General features: G+C 41.7%; 1 protein-coding gene across 2 annotated transcripts in view; it reads left to right on the top strand.

Moving 5' to 3' along the window:
• Positions 1-20,275, top strand: part of ADK (adenosine kinase) — a 612,746-nt gene extending 592,471 nt beyond the window's left edge. For both annotated transcript variants that reach the window (XM_074296780.1, XM_074296781.1), the window contains exons 10-11: positions 2,999-3,085; positions 19,966-20,275. In XM_074296780.1, the coding sequence (XP_074152881.1) occupies positions 2,999-3,085; positions 19,966-20,090 (212 nt within the window). In that variant the 3' untranslated portion in view covers positions 20,091-20,275. The remainder of the gene's footprint in view (positions 1-2,998; positions 3,086-19,965) is intronic.
• Positions 20,276-20,601: the final 326 nt, after the last annotated feature.

Here is a 20,601-nt window from a genome sequence, read left to right as displayed (position 1 = left end):
AACTTTTTATCCCTTACATTGATTCCCTAACATTTCTTTATTTTGTCTCTTGCTGAGGGCAGTGATACCCTCAACTTAGAATCTGTAAGAAGCAAATGGCAAAGGTAGAATCTGTTTTCTTCAGATTCACAGCCACCCCCAGATCTATGTTCTTAGACATAGCAGGATAGTGGTGAGCTGGATCCAGAATTATGAATATAGCAGTACCATACCCTACTGTCTTGTTGTTTGGCGATATGGGGTTTCTTTATGATCAGTTCTCTTCTACTGGCTAATAGAATATTCAGAGTTAAGAATATTGTATTAGCTTATAGTAAAAACAACCAAATACCTGGGGCAATTTCTTTAGTTAGAAGGTCATTGCTGTTACTTTTGTTTTTAACCACCTTAAGGGAACTAGGAGGCTGATAATGAATTCAGTTGTCTTTTCTTTTCCAGTTGACAAATACTTTTTAAAAAGAATGTTTGTCTCTTTGAAAACTATAAACTAGTTAAGACCCTCACCAGTGATACAGAATGCTATGACTGATCTGTAATTCTGTTTTCTTTATGGTTATATTTTCTTGCAGAAAAGTACCTTGCTCTTATTAATTGTATGCTTTAGATTCCCAGTGCTTTAACTTTATTTCCTGAACTTAGAGGTGTAATTATTAGGGAAGCAACCAGACTAAGAAACTATATAAACATGACTTTACCCTTTCTTTCTGTGTCTTATTGTACTCTCTCTCTCTCTCTCTCTCTCTCTCTCTCTCTCTCTCTCTCTCTCTCTCTCTCTCTCTCTCTCTCTCTCTCTCTTTCTCTCTCTCTCTCTCTCTCTCTCTCTCTCTCTCTCTCTCTCTTCTCTCTCTCTCTCTCTCTTTCTCTCTCTCTCTCTCTCTTGTTTCTTGATTTCTATTGGCTACATCACTCCTGCTACCTAAAAACATGTCTACCATCCTTAAAAAATTTTTCCCTAAATTCTGTCATATTTTCTAGTAGGTACTATTCTGTTTTCCTTCTCTTTCATAGTCAGACCCTTAGAATAAGCCATCTACTTAACTTCCCTCCTTTTTCATTTTCCCACCATCTCTCAGCCCTTTTTAATCTAACTTCTAACTTTGTCACTAAAGTTAGACTTTTCCAAGGCTAATAATTGCTAAATCTAGTGACATTTTTCTCACTTAATTCTCTTAGCTTCTTTGTTGATTTTATTCCTCTCAAGTTTTCTTAAGACTATTATTCTCTCCCAGTTTTTCTGTGGTTTAACTATTCCTTCTCAGCTTTATATCTTCTGTACAGGAGTACATGGCTCTGTTCTAGAATCTCTTCTCCTTTCTCTATATTCTATCTTTCAGGTAACACATCGGCTCTCATACTTTTTACTATCATCTCTATGCAAATGATACTCTTCTGTATTCCTGCTGCCACCTCTTTTCTAAATTCCACTTATCACATTACCACTTATGAACTGGATAACTATACCTAGATATCTTGTACCTATTTTCCTATTTCCCTGTCATATTCATCTTTTTTTTCCTAACTTCCTCTTTCTCTTGAGGGCACCAGTACCCTTTCTTTCACCTGAGTACACAAATTTGGAATCACCCTTCACTCTTCCAACTTTTCCCTAATAATAAGTTGCCAGATCTTGTTGTTTCTGCCTCCAAAACATCTCTCACCTGACCCAGCCACTTGGGGCAGGCAGACCCTCACTGTCTCTTGTCTGAACTCTTGTCAGTAGCTTTCTGATTGGTCTCCCTGTCTGAAGTCTCTCCCTATTCTAATCTGTCCTCTTCACTGCCACTAGAAAAATTATTCTCAAGTTCAGGCTGATCTCCTCACCTTCTTTATTGTGTAAATTCCAATTGCTCCTTGTCACTTTTAGGACCAAATGCATTCTCATCCTGGCCCTCTCTTTCCTTCTCAGTCTAACTCCCCTTTGTTGCTCAGTAGTGTAGACTGGTCTGGTTCTCTTAGTGTTCCTCACACCTGACACATGTAGACCTTTGTGGGGCCTCATGGGGAACATCTAGTTTCCTTCAGAACACAACTCAAAAGCCACTTCCCCCCATGTGGCCTTTCTCTGGCCCCTCAGGGGCTGGTACCTCTCCCTCCCAGATTAAGTAGAAGCCTTTGTCTCTTACATTAGAATGATGTGACATAAGGATAGAGATTTTGTCACATTTGTGTATGCCTGGCATGTTGTAGGTCCTTAACATAAATGCTGATTGATTACTAAATGATTAAAGTAAAATCTGGCAAGCTACAACTGCTTAGAATGAGTTTTCACTTGCTTACACATCAAGACTACTCAGCCTCAGTCCCAAAAGTGAGCGGGGAGGAATGAATTAAAGGGTTCTGATCAGTCAGGAAGGTTTCGTTCCTGATGGGGAGGAGTGGGGCTGCACAGGGTGGGTGGCAGGACATCCACGCTGGAGAGGCTGCCCAGGATCTGTGAGTTTTCATGTCCTCACCAGTGAGAAGCTTTTCAGAATATAACTCAGATCTCTAAAGGTTCTTCCCATCTAGTCCTCCAGATACAAAGGGATCTCCTTGTTATTCTCTAAGTGACATTACATCTCACATCTCCACATTTCCCACAGGTCATCCTCCATACCTGGAATGCTTTTTCTTCTCACCTCCACTTCTTATAATCCCTAACTCCCTAAAGTCTCAGGAGCCACCTTTCAAATGAGGTCTATTCTGATCCCTACCCCGCTCCTGACTCAGTTGGCAGTGCTTCTGGCCAAAATATTTCGTATTTATTTTTGTATGTTTTGTATTGACTTTATATGCCGTTCTGTCTGTTGCCCCACTCCCCCAAGAGAATGTCAGATCCTTGATTTTTCTATGTGTATCTTAGCTCCTAGCACAGTGCCCTTAGGAATAATTGGTACATTGCATTGAATTGGCATTTGATCTGCAGAAGAGCAGTGCTTATAGGCTGCTCTTGGTCTGGCCAGTTTTGTGGGTTGTGTCACATGTCGAATTCACCTGCTTTTCTTTGGCTCCTTTGCAGCAAATGAAGTCATTGCTTTCCCTGTCTTGGATCAAAACCAGAGTGAAATAGTTGACACCAATGGAGCTGGAGATGCCTTTGTTGGAGGTACAGAATCATTTATTTTATACTTATTTGGAATTTAAATGTTTTCTTTAACCCTCATCTCTATTGCATTCTAAGATTTATGAATTTAATGAATTTCAATTTCTTCTTTTAAGTAACTTTTAATGTTCTCACCATGCACTCGTGTCGTTCTGGATTTTATGAAGTGCTTATTATTGCAGGGAAAATGTGTGGTATGACTTTAAAGATAATTTGCTATTATGCTCTACCCAGGTCATTTTCACGAGATTAATTGCATCTGTCAGAATGTTGCATAAACAAGCTGCATCAAATACAGTATATAGTGTATTCAGATCCCTCCAGGCTTAAATGTTAACACATTGTTGTTCTTTAAAACAGGTTGTGGTGAATATTAAACAGTATGCTAATAAGTGAGGGTGATGTCTTTTGATTATGTCATTTGGGTAGAACATCTGTTTCCAGCACAATAGTTTGGTGCTTACTCTACCATGAAGGGTTAAATTTTAGACTGATTCAAGCTCAATAAGAATTGGCAATGCTTATAAGGACTTAATTGTTTTTGAAATAGTGTTTAGGGAGAAAAAAGGAAAGACAGACTATTGGGAGATTTGGATTTGATGAGCTAGATAAATCTAAAATTTGGTTCAAAGGTTCTTGTGATGATTCAGACTACTTTGTAGTTGAATGCAGTGATATCTGGGAAGCTCCAGATTTCTAAATGGTAGCCCTGAGGGCTCCATCCCAACCTTTGTTTTGGGCTTGTGGCATCTAAGAGGACCAGGTAAGCAGAAAGCAAAAGAGAGATTTGGATACAGCCTGCCTCTAGCCCATTATAGAGTAATAATGTTCAGTCCCTGGCTGGTGGCCCTGACCCGGGCAGGAGGTCTATACTTGGTATAATGGGAGGGACCACTTGCCTATACACCGGTCATCTCAGAAAGAGCTTGTGGTAGAACTGCAGGGACGGAGGTCTGAGCAGGATTGCCATCGTTTACTCCCCTCTTCCCTTTCTGGGGATCTCGATTTGGGTCAGGACCATTTGGAAACCTGTTTGGGATGTGGCCATCGGCCGGACCTCTCCTAGCACTACTAATGTCCCTCCCTTCACTCGCTCACCTGCTTGTCACACCTGGGCCTTTTGCACAGTGGTGTGCACCATTGAGGACCTACACATATCATTTAGAAGTAAATATCCCAAACAAACCGAAATTGCATTTGGGCCAATTCTGGGCTTTGTGTGGCCTCATGGGGAACATCTAGTTTCCTTCAGAACACAACTCAGAAGCCACATCCATTCCAGTAGAGGAGGGACACCAACAGCTCTCTGCAGCTTCTCTGGGTGTCACATGTGGTGGCTGGAGCCCCAGGGCCAGCACAGCCTGAGCTTCCTCACTGGCTGTGTGTCCTTGACTCAGTCATTCCCCCTCTGCCTCAAGTTCCTCCATAACACAAGGGTAACATGCCTACCTCACCAGAAACTGTGAGAATCAAAGGAAAGCGCCTCATACAGAGCCCACTGCGTAAATGCTCATTTCCTTCCTGTCTCTGGGGAACCAGCTCAACACTGGCTAAGGCTTTGTCCCGAGACACCCTGAGAGGCTGGGGCCTTTCCAGCCATTCCCTCCCAGAAGCCCCAGGGCTAGGATTCTGCCCTGGGAAATGGAGACAATCCTGTGATCCCCAACTAAACACGATTTCCTAATTTCCCAGGTCAGAAGAAAATTCCTTGCTGTTGTCCTGCTGTGCTCTGTCACAGCAGGTCTGTCTTTTCATTTGGAGCCCTCTTTGTCACTGCCATAGTAACAAATGAAAACATTGAGAACATTTTGTGACAGGCACTGTCATTGTTCCTTGTGAAATCTCTTCCCCTGTGTCTGCCCAGTAAATGAAACTGAGAAGAAAAATCATAACAAATAACAAGAAGAGGCCCCCAATCAATATGTTCCCACTGGGCTGTCAATATCAGCCTGTGTTAATCTAACAAGATTTAGTTGTACATTGTATGGCAGCGCTTGGGAGCTTTTGGGGGGAGGGTGGACACCCCGGACAGATTTTCCTGGGCTCCAGCCCAGGGCCTTGTGGAAAAGGGGGCATTCCTGAGATAAAGGGAGCTCAGGGCAGCCTCAGAGCGGCTCCAAGAGATTTCCTAGGACTAAGAGCAAAGCAGGACTCATTATCTCAAAGTGCCTGGGCTTCTCAAAATACATAAATGTCTATACGAAACATGTAGAGCCTGAATACAATCCATTTCTTACTGAGGAGGAGCAGCATTCAGCTCCCTCAGACTGGTTGGAATAGCATTTTGGAACCAAGTCTTCAGTTTGGAGAATAAGGACGAGGCTTCCTTTTGATCAGCTGTGGCCTGAGTCTCAGGTATGCTGAAAACCCAACACTTTTTATACCTGGATCAGAGTCGCGCTCTGTGTTTCCTCTTGTGGTGGTACCTGGCCGTGCAGAGTTCTAGACCCTAAATGGACCTTCTGCTATGCCCACCCAAAGCTGGCACCTCCACTGAGAGACACAGCAAAAGCTCTCCCCTGAAGGCTGAAACCCCATCTCTAGGACTTTGAAAAGACAAAATTAAAAAATAAATAGAGTCCCCTCTAGCTTTAGGTCTTTGATCCTACGAGGGGATTTTAAAATATACTCCTTTTAATTAGTGACTTGCTGCCATTCCTCATTGTTTCTGCTCAATTGTTTTTTGGTTGTGTCCAATTCTCCCTGACCCCATTTAAGGTTTTCTTGGCAAAGATACTGGAGAGATTTGCCATTTTATTCCCCAGCTCATTTTATAGATGAGGAAACTGAGGCAAATAGGGTGAAGTGACTTATCTAGAGTCCCATAGCTAAAAATTGTCCAAGCAGATAATGCCATCTGCAACCAGAGAAAGAATTAAGGAAATTGAATGTAAACTAACACATGCTATGTTCACTTATTTTTTATGTTTTGTCTCTCCCATGATTTTTCTCTCCCAACATAATTCATAAAACAATGTGTATTTAAAATAAATAAACTTTAAAGAAAGAAAAGAGCCAATTCCATCCCAATTTTTTAAAAAGTATCCAAGGTCAGATTTGATTTCAGGAAAACTGGTCTTCCTGACTCCAGGCCTGGTGCTGTACCCACTGGGCTACCCAGCTGCCGTACTATCCCATACTAGGAGGACACAAATTGGTATGAGTTCATCCCATATCTTTCTCAAGAATACTCTTCCAGAGTAATAGGGTAAGTAGATGCCCATTTTGGATTCAAATTCTTTTTTTTTTTTTTTCCTGAGGCTGGGGTAAGTGACTTTCCCAGGGTCACACAGCTAGGAAGTATTAAGTGTCTGAGACCAAATTTGAACTCAGGTCCTCCTGAATTTAAGGCTGGTACTCTATCCACTGCGCCACCTAGCTGCCCCAATGCCCATTTTGGATGAGCAAGGCTTTACATAGTCTTCCAGGTTGCAGTGGTCAACAGTCATTCCCAAACACACATGGCAGTGGGCGAGGGAGGGTGCAGCTCCTTCTACCTGGAAAAGCCCCTGGGAACCTCTTGCTGTGCGGCCAGGGAGATCCCACACGCAGAAGCTGGCCGGGAGCCCGAGCACACAGGTCTGGTGTAGTTCTGCTTCAATCTCCACAAGCTTTTTGTTAGTTAGTAACTAACAAGTTAGTTGTTAGAACTTTGTTGTGGAGGGAACTAATGAGGTCAGTGAAAAGACGTTCACTCATTTCAATTGGTTGATAAGGAAACCTAGCCTTTCTCCTCAGGGCACCTCAGGGGTCCCTTGTCCTGGAAAGTTTCCCTTGGAAGCGATTGGACAGGATTCAGCCAGGTGAGAAGGCCTGCCCGACATTCCAGGGGCCTGGAGATGTGGACAGCACCGGAGCAGCAATTACTACAGCTGATGCTGCTAAATTCATTGTAGTCCTTGTTCATAAACACATTTCAACTTTACTTTTATGTCATCCTCCATGTATGGGGCACACGCTTCTTTCTTTATCCCTCAGCTTCCCAGCCTCTCTTTCCTTCAGGATCCCACTCAGAAACCTCAGGGAATAGGGATTCTGAGACTCCCAAGAAGCCAACTCTAGGAAGCCCATGTCTTCCTAGAAGCATTATCTCTTTGTTACCTTATGGTGTCATGAGCTTACATTAATATGGGTTTTTAAGGACAGGGACCACAGGAGGTGGCTATTTCCACACCCTGTTTACTCATATTAAACATTTCTGACTAAACATCACATACACAAAACATGGGAATCTTTGAGTGTGGTAGCGGCCTTAGCCAGGTAAGGCCCCTTCATCTACTGGAACTCCTGGGGGGGGGGGGGGGGCCTTTCTTCCAGCCTGGTGAGAGTTCTGGCTAAGCTGCCTCCTCCTTCCAGACCTTCTTCCTCCCAAGACCTTCCTCTTCCCAGATCCTCCTCCTGGCCCTCCCTCAGCTCTCCTCTTCTGAATCTGGTAAGAGTAATCAAGTGGCTCTTGGACTTCTCTCTTCCTTCTAACCCTCCGGACCAAAACATCCCTCCTTGGCCACTGCTCCCATGTAGGTGTTGTCTTCTCTTGTTAGAATATAAGGACTGTCTTGCTTTTTAATTTGATATTCCTGATGCTTAATGGTATCTGGCACATAGGGAAAGGCTTAATAAATAGATCCTTTTTCCATTCATACATTGATTCACACGCAACTATGTCATTAGCATATAGAAGAGGTATACCCCCGAGCTATATGATAGCTCTGAGAAATCTGCTTATCAGCTTTAAGAACTAGCAGAAATTAACAACATGCTCACTAAATTAACACCAGTAAAGACCAACAATTATTAACACTTCAAGGATGTGGCTTGTACCTCTTAAAGCTTAGTAAATAAGAAAGTCATCTCAATTTATTCTTCTTAGGGTTATTCAGCCAATTGACATAGGCAGAATTTGGATTAACACATTTGGTTTTCATCTCCAAAATATAAATGGCAAGTGAACAATTGCTGTATTAGCAACAGCCTGTTGGAAAGTAAGAACAGTGTTCCATTAAACATTCTTTGGTGTCCTTTTCCAGCTGCTCCTAGAAATCCATCATTGCCTTAACATGATAAATTATGAGCTGTTCCCATGCAGTTTTGAACATTGGATCGGTTACTATTAAGCTGTATTAGCCTATTGGCTGAACTTGTACATAAATCCGGCCACTATATTTACTATCCCTTTGTTCCCTCTGCCAGCACTTTTTGTTTGGTAGGACTTCATCTCCGTGCATTAGCCACACATCAGGGCAGTGGATGAAGCTCCCAGCCTAGAGTCAAGAAGTTCAAAATTCAGCCTCCAGATGCTAATTGGGTGACCCTGGGCAAGTCACTTAACCCCATTCGTTTCAGTTTCCTCATCAGTAAAATGAGCTGGAGAAGCAAATGGCAAACCTGTATCTTTGCCAAGAAAACTCCAAATGGGGTCACAGAGAATCTGGACACAACTGAAACAATTGAACAAAAAAACAAATCTTCAGTGCAAAGTTCACTTTATACTAAGTAGTCTACCATATTGATGTCTGTAGTTTGGGGGCGGGGGAGGGGGGAGAGAAGCCAAAGCATCAGCACCAGAGCTGTGTATATTCTGCTTTCCTTGGCCATTAACTTTTCCAAACCGTTTTGACTTTGTTGGTAATCCAAAGAACGTGTCATACCTTTTATGTTGGGAAAGAATATTTCATCTCAAATGAAATATAGAGACTGGAAGATAACCCGTCTTTTCGTTCTGAATAAGAAGAGTGGAGGGCAAGGAGGTGTTTAGCATTTTCCCTATCAAAGGCCAGAAGTCTTATACCTATAAGTGAATGCCTCCTCCATACAGCTTTGCAGTAAAAGCTCAGTAGGAGATAGTGGGTTTTTTGAAGTTCCATTTATAAATACATGTTTGTGTCACATATTGGCTTTTAGTTTTTAGCCATAAAGAACAGGAAACTCTTCACTGTCCTCACAGTCATAGCCCAGACAATTTGCCCAATGATGCTTATTTTTCTCCAGAATGCTCACCGATTTGTGGCCGAGCTGCGGTTTCTGAGGGAACCTTCACTCTGAATTGACTTCCTGCTCCTATATGGTTGAAGCCACTGTATCATCCATTCTGAGATCATTTAGGGTTTAGATTTCTCTGAGCATAAACCTGGAGAGATATACATATCTTACCATATCTTTTATACTATTAAATTTAAAGTTAATGTTTATTGATTTCTTTTACACTGAAAAAAAAATTTTCCTACATATATAAATCACTATCCTATATTAACGATTGGCCCACAGGTAAATTAATTAATGTCAAGAGAAAATAAAATTATAAAAGAGCTTATTAAAATACAAAGGGAAGGGGCAGCTAGGTGTTGCAATGGATAGGGCACCAGCCCTGAAGTCAGGAGAACCTGAATTCAAATCTGGTCTCAAACACTTAAAACTTCCTAGCTGTGTGACCCTGGGCAAGACACTTAATCCCAATTGTCTCAGCAAGATAGATAGATAGATAGATAGATAGATAGATAGATAGATAGATAGATAGATAGATAGATAGATAAAGATACACAGGGAAAAATAGGATTGAGAGAAACTTTTCAAGAAACTAACCTATCACTTCTCGACATCCAAATAGTTTAATTCAGGAGTTCCTAATATTTTGCATGGTATGGACCCCTTGGGTAGTGTCAGAGGAAACCCAGGGACCGCTTCTTAATCATGTTGTTTTTAACACATAAAGTAAAATACTTTCTATTCTATTACAAAGGAAAATAAGTATTTTAAAAATCATTTTCTAGACCTCAGTCTAAGAATCCCTGGTCTAACCAATAAACCAACCTACAAGCATTCTTTAGGTATCAGCTTTGTACCAGGTCTATGCTGTGTACTGAAAGCCCAGAAACAAAAGTAAAACTATCCCTGCTTTCCAAGAGCCTATGGCTTTTGAAGGAGACAACAGGCACATATATAAATACATCCAGCATAAACACAAAGTAGTTGGGGAGTGAGGACACTAGCAATTGCAGGAAACAACAGAGGCTTCACATGGGGAGGTGATGCTTGATTCTAAAGGAACCAAGCAGAAGAAAGATATTTTCTTCCTCACTCCGGTCCTCTCCCCCAAAAAAGGGACATCTGGATCTGTTGAAAGGTGGGAATGTAATCAGTTTGTGAACTGACATAAATGTTGGTCCCACACATTTGGCACACAGTGGAGTTTGTTCAACCTCTGGTGTCAGAGGGCCATTTGCTTTTAAAAAAAGGTTAAAACCCTAACTTTGGGGAGAAAATATCAAATTCCCCTTTTTCGTAAAATGGAATCAATGCTCTGAAATGTCAAAATCTTCCTTAAACATCCAACAATATCCTCAGGTTTGATTGTGGGTATATGGAGGCTGCAAAATTGGGAGCATGTAGTATTAAGTGGCAAACATCTGATTCATTTATTTTTTTTAAAAAGTGACAGATTACAGTTGCCCAAATCCAAACAAGTTAAATCGTGATCTGTAGGAGAATGATCCCACTCAGTGAGGGCTTGATCACTGCCTCCAGTATCAGAGGGGCTGTCCTGCAGAAGAGGGGACCCACTGGCTGGCTGGGCCTCCCATCTCTGCTTCCTGGATTTCCTTTAAGACTCATCTCAGAGGCCTTTGTTGCTCTCCCCTCCCCTAGCTGCTAATGCCTTCTCCCTTCCCATTACCTGCCATCCAGCTCACTTACTCTTTTATGCACCTAGTTATAGGCTGTCTCCTGCATTAGAGGGGGCAGAAACTGGGCCTTGAGCTCGTCTTGGTATCCGGGTATCTAGGAAAGGCTTAATCTACACATGTTGACCACTTGCTCAGTAGCAGTGCCTTCAGAGGTGCTGGGTGAATCCTCCATGTCCCTCCTTGGAGGAGCTCAGACAGGACAGGAGCCAGTAGGGTGAGGATATTGCCTTAGGGGTTCATTCTTTGGGTGGGGGGATAGACTGGAGGGACCTCTAAAGTCCCTTCCACCACTAAGCCACTAAAGCTCAAAGTCCATTAACATTAAGGATATGGAGGCTCAGATATGGCAGTTAAAAACCCAAGTGACTGCTTATAAGTGTCATTTACATGAGTGATAGGAACTAAAGTCCCATTCTTGCAGGTTATGTACCTATTTGAAACAAGAAGCATTTTTAAATTGAGTAAGACAATAGGCTCTCCTCAGCTCTCATTCATGATCTCACTGTTTTGTCATTCCTCGGAAGGAAAAATATTGACATTTCCCCGGCTGCTTGCTCCAGCTTTCTGATCTCCTGCAGTTTATTTTTATAACAACCTTATCGATGGGCCTCTTACCCAGCTCTCTAGGTTTAACTGAGTTGAGTCGATTTGTTACCACAGCTTCAAGTAGCTGTTACAGAACAAGCAAGACATCCTAATAAAGCTGTAAACGTGTTTACTCAAACACAGTATTGATTTTGCTTGGAGAGGGAGAAGCGGGCGCTTAGCACGGTGTCAGGGTGGATGAATTTAACTGCAGTTTTTCATTGTCATCTGTCATGGTGGTGAAACACTAAGTAAAGCCACCGGAGGATAATTAGAAGTGCCAGAAATTTAGCCCCTAAAATCAGTTAACCACTTGAGACTTTTGTAGCTTAATTAGTTTTTATTAAAACTTTCCTCTAGTAATATAGTCAGGCACTTTTAACTGTGCTTTCAACTAGAGCAAGATTTCAAGGTTGTGACTTGTTAGGTATATGAATTTAATGACTGTGGATTTTTTCAGACTTTTTTTCTTTCTCTGGTAATTAGGCTAGAGCATAATTAGAATTAAGACTAATTTAAAGAGACAGCTATCAGTGAATGTTCCCATTGCAGAAATATGAGACTTTTCTGAAAGGTCCTTTTTAAGGAGGCACTGAAGCTATTATGGAAAAACAGAGATCCATGCATTTTGGGTCCCAGCAATCCTGACCCTGTCACTTAATACCTGGTGTGACCTTAGGTAAGTCATCTGCCCTCTCAGTCTCCTGCTCTGTCAGCCAGGAAGAGCTGTATGAGATGACCTCAAGCATCCTTTTCAGCACAAAATAGACAATCTCATTATTCTATTGAGTGTACAGTATTCTTGTATGTCTTGGAAAAGCAGGAAAAAGTGTTTACCTGTAATTTTTGTAGTAAACTTAGCCAGTCATATAGAACTTAAGTGCTTTTAAACACTGTCCTTTGAAAAGGTCTAACAGATTAGGCTAGATCCTATTTAGCCAGCCGGCTCCCTAAGGTTTTGGTACTCATTTCCACTTGATCTGCTCCCTCTGTTGGTCCACAGATCTATAGAATGGGCTTGAGTTAAGGCCATAGTCTTTATAGATTAGGGATAGAACAAACAACTTCGGACTTCCTTCCTTCTCTAGAAATCCATTCAAGCATTGCATTTTATGAGCTAAGTCCCCTATATTTTACGCTGGAAAGTACAGGAAAAGCACATCTTAGATAGACCCCAATACAATGAACACAAACATGTGAATCCCTTCACCAAAAATTTCTTGTCTTATCTCCAAAATCAGTCCGCAAATGCATTAAAATTGTCTCCCAGACTCTCTCTAACTCTGACCTCTGTGAATGACGGGAATAGAGGCGGCTTAGCAGTGGAATGATGGTTTCTGACTACTAAGCGTGGATCCTGGCTATAAAGAAATGCACAAAAATACAAGTGTCCATAGCTTCTGAAACTCCACCTTGAGCTTTCTGTTTGGTTCTTTATTGGTTTGGTGTTTACACCTTTTTTTTTTAAGCCACAGCAAATTCTCCCTGCTTCAGTCTTTAAGTCATGAATCTTTGAATGACTCAGCTTGTTGCAGGTTTAAGAGTGTGGGTTGCCAGGGAGGGCCCCATGAGCAATTTCCTCTAATTTTTCTGAAGGTGGAGGAGGAAGTCAGAATGACACGCTTGTTGATGGGGCCTTCTGCCACAAGTGAAAAGTACAGAAGAAATCAGCTTTCTCACAATGGAAAAAGTGACATTATGTGGGATTTTTGATGACATTACAACATTTTATTTAAAAAGCATATCATACAATTCAGAATCCCCATAATGCATTATCTAAATGACTCAGTTTCATTCAGTATCACTGAAAGTAACAACTCCTTGCTGAGGCAGTAGGAGGGCGAATCCATACATTAATTCCAAGTTAATTTGATGTGAATTTGATACAAGTTTACATGTCTACATGGCTAAGGCAACATCCAGGCAACCTGGTTCACACTACAAATCTTTATGATCCTGAGGAAGATTAAGAAAGGACAGAGGTGGTGCGATGTAATCAATTGATCAACTAGGGGGTAGGAGTCTCAGTATTGAGGAACAGCCCTTAGAGGGGCTGAGTAAAATATGAGACCATCAAAGAGGCAGGAAAGGTTACTTAGGGCTTTAAAAGAGAAGATTTTCGGTTTGATTCTGCGCATAATAGGGAGACACTGGAATTTACTGAATATAGAAGTAATATGATCAGACCTGCTTCTTGGGTAGATTTATTTGGCAGCTGGGTGGGAGACAAACTGGAGGGAGGCAGGGGAACCCACCAGCAGGGGAGGGCAACAGGAATGAAGTGTCAGAGGAGGAAAAGGAGCTTGTGCAAGAAATGTTGGAATGGTAGAAGTGACAGAATTTGACAACTGGTTGGGTATGTGGGAAAAAGGGTTTGAGAGAGAAGGAGTGAGACATGGAGGCTCACACCTATTATGTGTGACTTAGGTGACTGGGAAGGTCACCCTTCCCCTTTAACCTTGTTGGAAATCTAAAATGTAACACACGAGGACACAATGTTTATAACTAAGAATCTTCGACTTTTCTTTTTCCTTTTTGGGAGGGCACAGGTAGGGGCTGCTGTCAGAACATCAGGGCCTGGTGGCTCTCCAACTTAGTGGTGACTTCCGGCACAGTTCTAGGAGGGAGGGGAATCCAGCCCCAGTCATTCTCTCTCCCCAGGGATCTCAATGTTTGTAGGAAAATGAAAAGTTTCCAGTCCCCCCTTCCTTGGGAAGCCTTCCAGTCTTCAATCCCTTCCTTCTGAGATTCTTTCATCCACTGTGTATCTTGCAGATACTTAGTAGTCTCCTTCTTTAGCCATGCAAACTGGAGGCCAGCGACCTGGGGCCTTTTTTGTCCAAGGTGGGCATCCAGCCTGAGATTCTGAAAGAGCCTAGCACATCATAATTTCTTAATAAATTTTTGTTGACTGATGATTCAGAAAAGGTTTGAGAACTCCTGGTGTTGAAAATTTGAAGGGAATGTAAGATTCCAGGACACAACATAAAAAAAATAAGTTGAGTTGTGGGGGTTTTTTGGTTTTTTTTTTTTTTTAATTAAATTCCTTTTAAAAGCTTGCATTTATTTTGTGTAACAAAAGAAAATTTATGAGTTATAATTAGTTTAAAGTTTTGATTAGTGAGAGTTTTGTTGTACTTTTAAACTTCAATTCTCATCTACAGAAGTTAATGAATTATAGACAACAGAAGGAGCAGCTTACTGATGCTGTATGTTAGCCTGGTAGGAGAAGTCAGCACAGATGGTTTAGAGCAAAGGGATCCAACTCACAAGCCTGCACCACTGCCTTTCCCAAACCATATCTTAAAAGTTATTGGGAAATGTTTAACAAAATAAAATTATGATGTAATACAGGTAATGTTAATTTGTGGTTTTGTAAGGCAATATGAAGCCAGCAAGGATCGAGGATTTTGAGTTTAATAACACTGATTTAGAGACAGAGTAAAAATGGTTAATTTTTTTCTCAATAATATTTTATTTTTCTAATTACATGTAAAGATAGTTTTCAGCATTTGTTTTTGTAAGATTTGTGAGTTCCAAACTTTTCTCCTTCTTTACTTCTCCCCCTCCCCTTGCTAGCAAGCAATCTGATATAGGTTAAATATGTGCAGTTCTTTCAAACCTATTTCCATATTAGTTATGGTGAAAGAAAGATCAGAACAAAAGGGGGGGGGGGAAAAAAAAACACGAGAAAGAAAACGAAACCAAAAGTGAAAATCGTAAGCTTCAATCTTTATTCAGTCTCCATAGTTCTCTCTCTCAAATGTGGATGACATTTTCTATCCCAAGTTTATTGGGATTGGCTTGGATCAACTCTAAGAGAAGAGCTAAGTCAAGCATAGTTAATCATGACCTAATCTTATTGTTCCAGTGCTCTCTTGCTTCTGCTCACTTCACTCAGCATCAGTACATGTAAGTCTTTCCAGGCCTTTCTGAAACCATCCTGCTGGCCATTTCTTAGAGAACAATAGTATTCCATAGCATTCGTATACCATAACTTGTTCAGCCATTCTCCAGCTGATGAGCATCCACATAGTTTCCAGTTTCTTGCCACTACAAAAAGGGCTGCTATTAATATTTTTGCACATGTGGGTCCTTTTTCCTTTTTGGGATATGGACCCAGTAGTGACAAAGTGGCTAATTTTTAAAAGGAAACAAACCATCCCAAAGTAAAGGAAAAAATCTAGAAATGATTAGGATTCAATAAAGATTTGAGACAGTAAAATGATGACCTGAAAATGGACAAGGCCAATCTTAAGCTACCCAGGAGTTTATTTTCTTTAATTGAAAAATAGCTGATATGGTTATTGTTAAGTAGGACATGAGTTTTGTTTTAATTAACATTATAATTCCTCTGAGGACAATTATAATCACATGATATCTTATATTCTTTTTCTCTTAGTGTAGTGACAATTTAATTGCACATCTTATTGGGAGATAAAGTTCTATATTATTAATGCATAATGAATTCCTCTTTCACTACCTCCTCCTGAAGTAGAGATAACCCAGGGTTGTAGGAGGTAGTACTAGTGGAACACAAATAGGGGTGAGAAGAGTGTTGGCCATGGCTCCCCAAAACCCAAGTGGCCAGAGGGAGAAACAAGCCCTTTATTCTCTCTAGAAAGTAGTTTCTTTTTCTGCAAAATGACTACAATGACCTTTGAGCTTCCTTTCAACTCTAAAGGCTATAATGAAATGATCCTTCTAGTAATAAATCTTATGCTTCTGAGTTTACCAAATCTAATCAAATCCAACCAGCCCAGGCCAGAAGTGGGCTATAGGTCAAGCCCTGGGGGCCAGCTGGAAATTCTTTACTACAAAGTTGGTCATCCTGGGATCATTCAATCAAAGGGCTTTATGAAGTCCTCACTATGTGCCTGGCACTGGGCTAAGTGCTAGGGATGCAAAGAGATACAAGAGACCATCTCTGCTCTCAAAAAATCTTGGCCTCACAGCTCACAAAGTCTCTTGATTGAAAGATGGAGCAGCAATTCTCTTGTAGAGGGCATTCCCATGCCAGTAAAAGCATGGCTTTTTTGTGATATTAAAAATGGGCATATTTTAGAGATAATAAGGGAAAGCCTCATGTAGTTATAGGAATTGGGGATGCAAAAAAAAAAAAAAAAGATTATAATCAGCCCCAGAGCGTGATTAAGAAAACCCATTAATAAAACTAGAAAAGGATAAAACACATCACTTGTCATTTTGAGAAGAAATATGAGCAATAGAATCAAAGACAAAACAAAAAGTCAGGGGACTCCAATACTTTTTGGCAGCAGTGAACTAGAAACAAGGCCATTTCCCATCCATGGAATGGCACATGAAGGAGATGGGACATCAAGCCAAGCGTCAGAAGCAGTGAGCGTGAAGGCTACAGAGGATGGGGAGGATGAACCGATGCAAAGTGAAGTAGCCAGAACCTGTAAAACAGTAAGCACAGTGACTACAATAACGTAAATGTAAATTAAGAGAAACAAAACTCAAAACCAAATTCTACACTGGTCAAGCTTGGGCCCAGGGAATTACCATGGTGTACATCTCCCACCTGTCTTTCCATTTTTGGGGGCTTACGCAGGCGAGAAACAGCCTATGCTGTTTGTTAGACTTGATTATTGTGTTAGTTAATCTTTCTAAAATGCTTTTTTTTCCCCTCTTTCTTTTTTATTATTTGATATAAGAGATGCTGGGGGGCAGGAGGGCGTTGGGACATATGGGGAAATGAAAATGATAGAAAGGCAAAAGATATCAATAAAAATATTTGTAAAGCAAAGGGGGAAAATAACATCTCATTTCCCAATCTCATCATTTATTTTATTATCATCTGCCTATGATTCCCTTCCATATATACTTCCATGGCCAGTTAATTTACCTCTTTCTATTGGAAAGAATTTGCATAATCACCAGACAGTAGCCCATCTATCGAGTTGTGGTTCATTTATAGATGGAGTTTTTGCCAAATTCTGACATGTAAGATTTCTTGTGTTGTTCCCAGAAATACTGAGCAGAGGGTTTGGATTTGTGGATCTCTGGCCACAGACAGCTGACTGATTTATGTAGTACTTGGCCAGCTGCTTAAAATTTCATTTGGAGCTGCAGCCTCCGACCCGAGCACAATATGGAAGGATGTAAAAGCTCAGAGAGAAGTCACAAGGCTGATCTCTCTTAGTGACCAGCTTATCCTTGGCCAGCCCCAACACCCCAGGCAACTCCCAGCTGAGCCCACAAACAATTCAGGGGACCTGCCCAAACCCGGCAGCCCAGAGCACAGATTATGTCTGGCTTGGTCCTTTCTCATCTCCTGCCCCTAATTAAACTTCTAGTGGCTGGGCCCAGAGAACAGAAGTCGGCCGCTAGTCCAAGGGACCACGCTTCTGTAACCTGTAGTGGTTCTGTCACTCATGTGCTGAGCTGCCATAAGGCTGATCCAATCTCTGCATGAAGAGTGCTCCTGCTCTGACATTCAGAGTCTGTCTCCACGGCCACCCGGTAGCATCTGGATCAGAGCAGCCCTTCATAACATTCTAGTTTTCTGCTGTGATTCGGCTGGACCAGAGGGGCTAAATGCCTCTGGAGCTTGAAGCCTCGGCCCCAAGGGTTCTGAGTCAAGCCCACAAATCCTGTGCTGAACCCACTTGGGAACTTTGAGCTTGAGTCCTTGGATTGTGGGAAGAGCACACCTTGCCCTCCCGTCCTCCTGCCACCTTCTGCCCATAGGAGTCCGTGGCTTCCTCCCCGCCATTTCTAAAGACCTCATTTAGTTCAGGAGAAATCCAGCACCTACCAGGTCACCCACCCTTCCTTCTTCCCACCTCACATATTCCTCCAGCCTTCCTCATTGGTCATTCTGTGATCCTGTCATCTCGTCTGTCATTCTTACTTGGCTAAGAATTCCAGAAGGATTTGACCATGTGACAACAGCATCATGGCTGCCTTCCTTTTAAGACCCACTCTCTAGAAGGCAGCATTTAAAAAAAAAACAAAAACTAAACAGACTCTTCTAAAGAAACCCGAGCCAGAGAAACAATGAATGCCAACATCACTGTTCCATCAGTCACAGGCAGCATATCCTTGTGGCCTGGAGCCAGATACCCCAAGGCCCAGGAACCCCATTCTCCTCTGGCTTCTTTCTCCCACTGGTAGTAGCGACGTCTGTGACTCCCCCAGACCCCCGGAAAACCCCCAAAGACTTGTCAGTCACAAACGCTGACAGGCTCTCTCCCTTCTGTGAGGGTCCACCCCAATCAGTCAATACCCAGGACTGGGGCTTCTGGGAAGCAGCAGGGGTACAGCACACATCCCCTCCCAGCGCTTCTCTCATAGTACAGAGATGATGTGGGTTGTTACTGCTCCCAAAGGCCTTTTAGGAATATCCCATTTTCTCATTTTTTCAACCAAAGGCCTTGGTCAAGGGAAGGAACAATCAAAAAAAAAAACCCAAAACAAAACATCAAACTGAGCATAATAGAACAGGCAGGTACAGAGGCTGCAGGGGTAACTCCCCAAATCTGTAGAGGGCTAGGTGGTGACTTTGGGAATTTAATCTGGATTTTCTAAGGCAAATTTCAATGATTATTCCTTTTGAGGGAATGATTTCCAAATCTAGGAAAGATTCCACAAAATAAATATCAAAATATAAAGTCTGATAGTGTTATTCTTCAGTTGAAAGTAATGATTAATTCTTTTTGATACAGAATGCTCCCCAAGTCTGACAGGGCCAAGCCTGGGTGGTCAGGGTGGTAGGAAATGAAAGGCTGTAAATCTCTAGGGAAGCTCTCTACAGGTCACTGGACTACTGCTTTTCCATTAACCTTTCCCTCGTGGACAGCACAGGCCCAGGAAGAGGCAAGAGAGTCAAATTCCACTACAGTTTCTCATTTGTCAACTGCACTTGGCCAATCTCCCTATCTCAGATGATAGCAGCAGCTCACATTTCCCAGATTCTTCAGTTCTTGACCTCCATCGTTCCTGAATGCAGTATTTCTCTCCACCTTTTTGCAGCTCCCTTGAGCGTCTGCCCAGTTCTTAGTTCTGGCTTTGGAACCCTGGCATCCTAATCTTGCCAATACCAGAAGTGAGAGGGAGTACTGAAGGCCTTCCACATTCTCATCCATTCTCTTTCTGTCCTCCTCTCTCTCGCTCGCTCTCTCGCTCTATCTCTCCCTCCATCCTTCTCCCTCTCCTCTGTCTCTGTCTGTCTGTCTCTCTCACTCTCGCTCTATCTCTCAGTTACATTAATGTAAGCTGCAGGAATGGGAATAAGTAATCCATTTTAAAGATCCCTAATAAAACAGCACTGAGATAGATTGGCTTTTTTTTCTTTTCCTAATCATCCCTCATTGGGTGTGGGGGCTTTCATTGGTTTGAGGGCAATGTAACTGATTCTGGAGTCTTAAGCAACACAACATTTGGCATAATTCTGTTCATTACCTGAGTATTTAAAGGAAGGCATAGGATATGTAAACTTATTTAAGGACATCATCCCAAGAGGGAACCTCATAGAGCCCAGCTGAAATAGGAAATAAGAGCTAGAGCTAATGCCCACCCGGTCTGAGCAAGCGTCACGTCATTGCCAATGTTCTTGCACAATAGCTAACACATTCCCTTTCATTCGTGCTCTAGGTTTTCTGTCCCAGCTGGTTGCTGACCGGCCCTTGACCGAGTGCATCCGCGCAGGCCACTATGCTGCCAGCATCATCATTAAGCGCTCTGGCTGTACCTTCCCAGAGAAGCCAGACTTCCATTGATGAGCACAAGGAAGAGCTCAGATGGAAAGCCAGTGCCCAGATTGGTTCCTGCTCATCTCTCGCATCACGGCTTCCATACTCATCTTACTAGAGAAGAACCTTTTCCTATTACAGTGATACATACTCTTTAATTTAGGGGGTACGATGCTTAAGTAGAAGCTTTATTCTCTCATCAACTTGAAAAAGTGGTATTATTTACATAATTTAGTAGTCTCATTCAAATGTCAGTTACTTAAACAGTGTTATAACATTTCATCTTACTCTTTTTCAATTACTTTTTAAATTCATATGTGTCTAGGAGACTGGCTAATTTTTTTAAATTTCTGCTTTGAACATAGACAGTTTCATAATTTCATAGGTATGAAAATATATCAATCCTAACATCAATTTAGGCTTTTTTATGGGTATGTTTAATTTAGGAGCATATATGTGTGTGTGTGTGTATGTATATATATATACATATATATATACACATAAATATATATATATGTTAAAATTAAGGTACAGAAAT

The sequence above is a fragment of the Sminthopsis crassicaudata genome, chromosome 2, assembly GCF_048593235.1.
Source record: "Sminthopsis crassicaudata isolate SCR6 chromosome 2, ASM4859323v1, whole genome shotgun sequence".
NCBI lineage: Eukaryota > Metazoa > Chordata > Mammalia > Dasyuromorphia > Dasyuridae > Sminthopsis > Sminthopsis crassicaudata.
Note: the sequence above shows the minus strand (reverse complement) of the source record. Positions and strands in the feature narration are given on the sequence as shown.